Genomic DNA, 8651 nt, shown 5'->3' on the forward strand with positions numbered 1-8651 from the left:
GTGGAGTGGTGGAGGGAGTTTGCTTTGTTTGGAATATGCGAGTTTTAAAATATTCATTTGTCAGTTTTTTGCACACCCCCGCAGCACGCACTCTCACTCTCTCTCTCTCTCTCATACTCATTATCTCGCTGTCGCTTATATTATGTCATAATTTGGATTTGAGACAGGACTAAACAATGCTGGAATTTTTGGCAATTGAACTTCTCTCTCTCTCTCTCTTCATCTCTTTCTCGCTCCAACCGGCAGACAATGAATGAATCACATTTCGTTTTCGTTTGATTTGCCACAAACGCACACACACACATAGTTCCATCTCTCTCTGTTTCTGTCTCTGTGCACGCATTGCACCGGCTCCTGTTGCCCGCGCCGTCGCCCCCGTCTTTGTGTTTGCGTTTGCCTTTGCCTTTGCTTTGCCCTGTCTGTCGTTGTTGTTGTTGCTTTGCTACCTTTGTTTTGTGTTGTTTCTTCTTTGCATTTCCGTTTTACGTTTGTATTTCGTATTGCCTTTGCACAATCACACGCACACGGACACGCACACGAACAGCGCTGCCCAAATCAACGGAATTACGCGCACAATTCGCCCAAAGCTTTGTTGTTTGGCATTTTTTGTTTGTTGCTTTTGTCGCCCCGCTTGGCCAAAGACACACAACACAACGCTCGCGAAAATCACTGCGATTCAAAGATTCGCTCAGCAGATTCTAGCAGATACTACGACGGCTACGCGGAGGCGGCGCTGGCGCTGGGATTACAACGAAATTGCGAACGCGGGCCCGCAGCTTTCCCACCGACCGGAGCAAACAAGTCCAAACATGTACGCCATTCCAAAGAGGAATATGTTGGCTTGGCGCTCAAAGCTAAAAATGTAAAAAACTTTCAATTCAAACTCGTATGGTGTGCCCAGTAGCAAGGTGTGCTCGCACAACGAGGTGGGATTTAGCAACCTTAAATGTTAGTTCGAATACTGAGAAATGTCACCCTGTTGTGCTAATAACCCCTGGTCTGTAACATTTCACAAAAGCCGAGAGAGCACGATTTGCTTGTGCTTCCAGCAACATGTTATGTTAACTCGCTCTCTTTGCAAGCTTTTGCGTAAGCTTGCGTTTATTTGCCGGCATTTTTGTTTGCGCCGGCTGCGTACGAAATTTCAATGGCAACGTCGGCGTCGACGTCGAGAGCATGAATGAAACGAAAGAAAAAACAGTAAGAAAAAAGCAAAAGCAGTGCTGCCAGACAGTGCAAAGATATGAAAGGGAAACTTGGAAGACGAAACAGAAAGATTTGCTTAAATTTGAACTGCAATAATGAAACACCATGAAAAGTACAAGTAAAGTTTTGCATTTATTAAACTGTGTTCAGTACAGAGATTGGGACACGTTTTATACATTTGCCGTTAAGTGTAAAATGTCTCCAATTGGTGGAACGAAAATTTTGATTTTCGATTTTATATGATAAAACTCTACTCTAATCGGAGTCCGAGCGGGTGGATGCCTTCTTCGACTTTTTATGCTTGCGCTTCTTGTCGCGATGCCGTTCCTCGTGGCTGCCCTCGCGCTTGCCCCGACTGGACGAGGGCTGTTCGCCAGGAGTTGTGGCCGCGGCACTAGGGCCAGCTCCTCCTCCGCCCGTGCCACTGCCGTTGTGATCCTCGTCGTGCAGCTTCTTGAGCGTCTCCGCCTTGAGGCGCTCCAGTTCGCTCAGCTCTCTGGTGGTGCGCTCCTTCTCGAGATCGTCCTGTCGCTGCTTCTCGGCCCGGCGCTCCTCCTCTTTGGCTATCTCCTTGCGCATGTGCTCCTTCAGCAGCAGCGCTGCCTCCGCTCGCTTCTGCATCTTTTCGCGCGCCGCCTTCTCACGATCCTCCTCCATGGGCAGAGCCGAGGTCAGCTTGGGCAGCGGGCTGCTGCGTGAACGGCGACGGGGTCTGCTGTTGCTGCGCGAGGAGCTGTGTCGGCGGCCACCACGACTGCGGCTGCGTCGATGCTCGGGCGAGGAGTCCTGACGCCTACGGCCGGTCGAGTCTTGCCGCCGTTTTGGTGGCGAGTCCTGCTTCTGTTTTCTGCTTCCTGCCGGCGACTCCTGCCGCTTGCGAACGGGCGAATCCTGGCGCTTCCTGGCCACCGGTGACGATTCCGGACGACGTCTGTCTGGAGATTCCTGGCGTCTGTGATTGCCTGCCGGCGACTCGTGGCGACGACGATCGGGCGTTTGCTGTCGACGCCCGCGGCTGCGCGAACGCTGCTGCTGCTGCTGTCGGCGTCGATCGCCGCTGGGCGATGCTCCCCGTCCGCGAATGGGCGACAGGGGGAATCGATTCTTGTACTCGTCCTGGGAGCGCGAGCGACGGCGACGTCCACCGCCATCGGAGAAGGGATTGCGTCGGCCGCGATTCATCTGGTTCTGATGCTGGTTCTGAAACTGATTCTGATGTTGGCCCTGAAACTGGCCCTGATTATTGCCCCCCTGGCCACGTCGTCCCGGCGGCGACCACTGCGCCCGACGTGGCGGCGAGCGACGCGAGCGCTGGGCAGAACGGGAGCGACTCCGCGGGTTGCGGTTGCGCGGCGGCTGTGAGGCAGAGCGCTCACGGCTACGCCTTGCCGGCTGTCGATCGCGATCCCTGGGCTTCTCCTCTTGGGTTTTGCGTTCCTCGCGCTTGGGGCGGCTCTCTGCACGCTCCTTCTTCTGTGGCGCCTCTGCCTTGGCCTCCGACTTGCTCGGCTTCTTCGACTCCTTGCTGGGCAGCACCTCGGCGGCCTCGGGCTCAGGCTCGCTATCTGTCTGCTGCTCGTAGTCGAGGGCATTCATGTCCACAGACTTGCGACGCTTGGGCGGCGCAGCAGCCGCGTCCTCTTTTGGCTTCTCCTTTGCCTCCTTGGCCTTGCGTTCGGGCTGGTCCTTGCTGGTTGCGGCCTTGCTGCCCTTGTGTTCGGGCGATCTGTCTGGCGTCAGTTTGCCGCCGTAGGTGCTGGCATGCGACAGCTCAAAGAAGGATTTTTTGGGGTTCTTGATGGCCTCCTCGTGGCGCTTCTTGCGCTCCTGCTCGCGTCGCCGTGTCTCCTCCTCACGCATCTTGCTCTCCTCCTCGATGCGCTCTAGGTCCGAGAGCTTGATGGTCCGCTTCTGGGCATGCTTCCAGTGCGGCGGCGTATTGCTTCTCGAGCGACTGCGCGAGGGTGTGCGGAAACGCTGGAAAATCATTTTGGAATTTATATATTTTCGCCCATGGTGAAAGAAATCTTCTCTTCGACTTACAAACACGCCACGCCCCTTGACAATGCGTCCGCTGCGTGATGTGGGTGGCGGCGGTTGCTTCTTCGACCAGCCAAATGCATTCCGATTGCGATCCCGCTCCCGTTCACGGTCCTTGCCCCGTCCTTCCCGATTCCGTTCACGGTCCACATCGCGGCCATGGCCGAGATCTTCGCGCACCTCACGCTCCTCCCGATCCCTGGACCGAGACTTTTCGCTGCGCATGAGAAATTTATTCGATACCTGAGCGGGAAAAGCAAAGCTTCAATTTTGTGGCTAGGTTGGATTATGGATTGGGCTGTACCTCGGGTATCTCGTTAGGATCTATCTTGGTGATGGTAACCAAAGGATGCAGTTCGCCTTCCTCTTGCTCCTCCTCGTCATTGTCGGGCTGTTGCTGGGCATGGCGACCATTACCACGTCCTTTGTCGCTGCTGTTTTGGTGGGGAAATTTAGAGCTGGGGTAAATCTCTTAATAATCCTTATCCTTACTCTTCGCTCTCGCTGGCCTTTGCCTCCTTGCGGCGCTTCTTCTTTTTGTCCTTGCGCTGCTGCTGTGTCTTGACCTCCGCCGCCTCCTCGCTATCCTCCTCGCTGTTTGTCTCATCTGTGGCCGTTGAGCGCTTGCGGCGCTTCTTCTCCTTTTTGGCTGCAAATGGAGTGGAGCTTTGGCATGAGAGTTCCTCTGCTGAGTGGCTGCCACTGATGTTCACTCACCCTTTGTCTGTCTGATCAGTTCGCCACAATTGGCTATGGCCGCATCCTGCAGCGGTCGCGAGTTCCTGTCAACGGGCAGCTCTTCCAATTGGCGGACCAACTCCTGCCCGGTTATAACTTGGCCAAATACAACATGGAGACTGCAAAGGCAAAGATTCGGATTAGCATTCAAATTGGATTGAGTCTGCGGTGTCCAAAGGATTACTCACTTGTCCAAATGTGGCGCAGGCTGTGTTGTACTACAATGAGAAACAGAAGAAGAGAAAAGATATTCTTTACACTTTGCTAACTTTTTTGGGTTGTTGTTTGTTTGTTGTTGTTGTTGTTCTTTGTTGTTGTTGCTGTTCTTTCGGCTATTCCGCTGTTTTTTTGTCGCTTTGCCTTTCGTGCAACAAAGTAAAAGAGATCAAGGTGCAGAACCACGGCCACGGCAAGCAACCACCACAGAAAGCCTGGCCCGTGGCTTTTGGAGACTGTAGACACATCAGCAGGGCACAACGTCTTTTGGGGGGGCATCCACACAGACCGGCATAGGTAGAGGGAACCCAGTGGGGCGCCATCTTTGATGCAGCAGCCGCAGCTGGTGGACGGTGTCGGGGGGGAGGCACCACATCGAGGAGCAGGAGGAGGAGCAGCAACTGCCGGCCACCCACAGATAGACCACAAGACGTATGCATTGCAGGGGGGATTGCAGGTGGTTGGTAGATTGGTGTTGGGTCGGTCGGTCAGTCCCGCCGCAGCTCAAACAATTCTGCGCGCGCGCTAATCCCCGCTAAATGGCAATAGATTAATGAACAACAACAGATGTTTAAAATTGATCAAATAAATGTGATTTAGAACGTGCTGAAGACTGGAACATGGCTGTAAAGATAATATAGATGGCATGGCGGGGAGGGGGGGTTAGCGTTGGCCCCGCAACGAGGCGAACTTACATAAAGAACTGCGAGCCATTTGTGTTCTTGCCGCGATTTGCCATCGACAGCAGGAATGGGCGGTCGTGCTTCTTTTCAAAGCTTTCATCTGTCAAATGCAAACAACAAATCGGTCTTTAATTATTGATTTTTTCCAATGCACACACACACACACACACACAAATGCAAGAGCGCGTATATACACACAAAAAGAGAGGGAGAGTGCACGCTGCTTACCCTCGAATATGCCGCCATAAATTGATTCGCCGCCGGTACCGTTGCCTGCACTGAAATCGCCCGCTTGGACCATAAAATCCTTCACCACACGATGGAAAATGGCCCCCTTGTAGTGCAGTTTTTTCTCTGTAATCAGACCAAGACCCTTTTCGCCCGTGCAAAGGGAGCGAAAATTCTCGGCCGTTTTGGGAGCCACATCGCTAAATAGTTCGAAAACAATGCGTCCAACGGGCAGACCGCCGAGCGTTATGTCGAAGAAACAACGCGGACGCGCAGCACTCGCGTCGCGCTTATTTACCGTCATTTTCTATATTTATTTATTTACTTTTTCTCGAACAGAATTGTATTTTGATAAAAATTTTCACGAATTTTCGCGTTGCACAATGTCGGCTTGGTTTTAGTGTGACCCTGTCATCAAATATACCGACAGAATCAGAAATATACCATAAACTCGTTTTTAAAAATACCATAAATATTCGGTAAGTTATTACAAGCCAGTTGGGACTGTCAATACTGAGCTTATATTTGTATCCTATTAATGAAACTATTTTCTACAGGATTGACGCTCTTATTTGGCTTGTTTATAAAAATATGGTTTAAGAAATGAACCTACAAAAAATTCTCTAACATGGTAACGTCACATTTTCTAATTGATGAACAATGAACCAGTTCAGTAGTTCCAGAGAATAATAGTAGTTTTCCACTACACTTCAATTGAAGAGTGTGAGAAAATCATGTAATGTCTTATGGGAATGTCTTGCTGGGCATGTTGGAGGGGTGATAACATGGCGTTGTGGAATATTGCTTATATTGTACATGTTATGTTGTTCCCAATCTTCAAATTTCATCTGCCTATTAAGCATTTTCGGCAAATCCGCCTACGGTTACATCATAAACCAATGTTTACAAGACAAATTCGATGTGTGCGTGCGTGCGCATGATTGGATGTACGTGTGTGCGTGTGTGTGTGTGTTGTTGCGCGGGGGCAGCGGCGGAAGACGTGTTCTTAGGCGAAATTTATCACGAAAACAGAAAAATTCCAGCAACTTGCGCGATAATAAGCGGGGCCCAACAACAGCAACAACGCCAATCGTATGTCCGCAGTGCAACTGACGCACCAGTTTACATAAAAGAAGCAGCTTATCGTCGTGTCGACGTGTACCCCACAGCCAGAACCAAGCACAGCCAGAACAGACGCTGCGCAGATCAGAACCCAAGTGGAAGACGAACATAATGTGTGGCATATTCGCGTACCTCAACTACCTGACACCCAAGTCGCGCCAGCAGGTGCTGGACCTGCTGCTGCAGGGCCTGAAGCGCCTGGAGTATCGCGGCTACGACTCCACTGGCGTGGCCATTGACGGGGCCAGTGCGGGCGACGACATCCTGCTGGTGCGGCGCATTGGCAAGGTCAAGGTGCTGGAGGATGCCATCGGCGAGTTGTGTCGCGGCGAGGCCTTCAATCAGCCCGTGGACATTCACATTGGCATTGCGCACACGCGCTGGGCCACGCACGGCGTGCCCTCGGAGGTGAACTCGCATCCCCAGCGCTCGGATGTGGAGAACAGCTTTGTGGTGGTGCACAATGGCATCATTACGAACTACAAGGACGTGAAGACGCTGCTGGAGAAGCGCGGCTACGTGTTCGAGTCGGAAACGGACACGGAGGTGATTGCCAAGCTCGTGCATCACCTGTGGCAGACCCATCCCGGCTACACCTTTGGCGAGCTGGTGGAGCAGGCCATACAGCAGCTGGAGGGCGCCTTTGCCATTGCCTTCAAGTCGAAGCACTTTCCCGGCGAGTGTGTGGCCTCGCGTCGCGGCTCGCCCCTGCTGGTGGGCATCAAGGCCAAGACCAAGCTGGCCACCGACCATGTGCCCATCCTTTATGCCAAGGCGCATCGGCCGCACGGCCAGCCCTTCCCCGTGCTGCAGGCGGGCAGCGATGGCAGCGCCGAGTTCCAGCCACTGGAGCACAAGGAGGTGGAGTACTTCTTTGCCTCGGACGCCTCGGCGGTGATTGAGCACACGAATCGCGTCATCTATCTGGAGGACGATGACGTGGCGGCCGTCAAGCGGGACGGCACGCTGAGCATCCATCGCCTCAACAAGTGCACGGACGATCCGCACATCCGCGAGATTATTACGCTCAAAATGGAGATCCAGCAGATCATGAAGGGCAACTACGACTACTTTATGCTCAAGGAGATCTTCGAGCAGCCCGAGTCGGTGGTCAACACCATGCGCGGACGCGTGCGCTTCGACACGCAGACCATTGTGCTGGGCGGCATCAAGGAGTACATACCGGAGATCAAGCGGTGTCGCCGCCTGATGCTGATTGCCTGCGGCACCTCCTATCACAGTGCGGTGGCCACGCGCCAGCTGCTGGAGGAGCTCACCGAGCTGCCCGTCATGGTGGAGCTGGCCTCGGACTTCCTCGATCGCAACACGCCCATCTTCCGCGACGATGTGTGCTTCTTCATCTCGCAGTCGGGCGAGACGGCGGACACGTTGATGTCGCTGCGCTACTGCAAGCAGCGGGGCGCCCTGATTGTCGGCGTCACCAACACGGTGGGCAGCAGCATCTGTCGGGAGTCGAACTGCGGCGTGCACATCAATGCGGGGCCGGAGATTGGCGTGGCCTCCACCAAGGCCTACACCTCGCAGTTCATTTCGCTGGTGATGTTCGCGCTGGTCATGTCCGAGGACCGTTTGTCGCTGCAGCAGCGGCGCCAGGAGATCATTGCGGGCCTGTCGCAGCTGGACGAGCACATACGCTCGGTGCTGAAGCTGAACTCGCAGGTGCAGGAGCTGGCCAAGGAGCTGTACCAGCACAAGTCGCTGCTCATCATGGGCAGAGGCTTCAACTTCGCCACCTGCCTCGAGGGCGCCCTCAAGGTCAAGGAGCTGACGTACATGCACAGCGAGGGCATACTCGCGGGGGAACTGAAGCACGGTCCCCTCGCCCTCGTCGACGATGAGATGCCCGTGCTGATGATCGTGACGCGGGATCCCGTCTACACAAAGTGCATGAATGCCCTGCAACAGGTGACATCGAGGAAGGGCCGCCCCATCTTGATCTGCGAGGAGAACGACACCGAGACGATGTCCTTTTCGACGCGTTCGCTGCAGATTCCCCGCACCGTGGACTGCCTGCAGGGCATCCTCACTGTCATACCGCTGCAGCTGCTCTCCTACCACATTGCCGTGCTGCGTGGCTGCGATGTGGATTGTCCCCGGAACCTGGCCAAGTCAGTGACGGTGGAGTAGGAGCACAACAAGAATTCCATTTGCTGATGTCTAGAGGAATCCCTTATTCGTAACCATTTAGATTTAAGCTCTAAACATTTTTGTATTCTCTCCGCGATCCTTTGGTTCAATGGAACCTGCGATCGACCTTGCCCCTCTGTGACCCTTTTTTGCATTTGCATTTCGTAGAGTATAATTTGACCTGTTTGTGTGTGTTGTAAACCCGATTAATCTTCTGTGGATGTGCAATTGAAATATAAGTATTTCCAGAAATATCTATAAACTTCTAAG

The 8651-nt window shown here is 53.5% G+C and overlaps 3 protein-coding genes across 4 annotated transcripts in view; 1 reads left to right on the top strand and 2 right to left on the bottom strand.

Moving 5' to 3' along the window:
• The window catches only part of LOC117897409, a 61266-nt gene extending 60427 nt beyond the window's left edge, over positions 1 to 839 (bottom strand). For both annotated transcript variants that reach the window (XM_034806234.1, XM_034806235.1), the window contains exon 1: positions 447 to 839. The gene's annotated coding sequence lies outside the window, so the exon portion shown is untranslated. The remainder of the gene's footprint in view (positions 1 to 446) is intronic.
• Positions 840 to 1460: 621 nt separating this feature from the next.
• On the bottom strand, positions 1461 to 5517 carry LOC117897410 (peptidyl-prolyl cis-trans isomerase G). Its single transcript, XM_034806236.1, has 8 exons — positions 5112 to 5517; positions 4896 to 4983; positions 4173 to 4202; positions 3964 to 4103; positions 3739 to 3895; positions 3551 to 3680; positions 3250 to 3489; positions 1461 to 3183 (listed from the first exon to the last, which is right to left on the bottom strand). Exons 1-8 carry the CDS (start codon positions 5413 to 5415, stop codon positions 1462 to 1464), a joined length of 2811 nt encoding a protein of 936 aa, XP_034662127.1. The 5' UTR covers positions 5416 to 5517; the 3' UTR covers position 1461.
• Positions 5518 to 6029: 512 nt separating this feature from the next.
• LOC117897411 (glutamine--fructose-6-phosphate aminotransferase [isomerizing] 2) lies at positions 6030 to 8633 on the top strand. The gene has a single exon (XM_034806238.1). The coding sequence runs from the start codon at positions 6345 to 6347 to the stop codon at positions 8379 to 8381; it is 2037 nt and encodes a 678-aa protein (XP_034662129.1). The 5' UTR covers positions 6030 to 6344; the 3' UTR covers positions 8382 to 8633.
• The last annotated feature ends 18 nt before the right edge of the window (positions 8634 to 8651 follow it).

This window comes from Drosophila subobscura, chromosome O, assembly GCF_008121235.1.
Source record: "Drosophila subobscura isolate 14011-0131.10 chromosome O, UCBerk_Dsub_1.0, whole genome shotgun sequence".
NCBI classification, from domain to species: Eukaryota; Metazoa; Arthropoda; class Insecta; order Diptera; family Drosophilidae; genus Drosophila; species Drosophila subobscura.

Coding starts and splice junctions, on each gene's coding strand:
- LOC117897410 (XM_034806236.1), bottom strand. CDS start 5,415: ATGACGGTAAATAAGCGCGACGCGAGTGCTGCGCGTCCGCGTTGTTTC. Junction 4,984..5,111: donor TTATGGCGGCATATTCGAGG/GTAAGCAGCGTG, acceptor TGCATTTGACAG/ATGAAAGCTTTGAAAAGAAG. Junction 3,896..3,963: donor ACTGATCAGACAGACAAAGG/GTGAGTGAACAT, acceptor CTCCATTTGCAG/CCAAAAAGGAGAAGAAGCGC.
- LOC117897411 (XM_034806238.1), top strand. CDS start 6,345: ATGTGTGGCATATTCGCGTACCTCAACTACCTGACACCCAAGTCGCGC.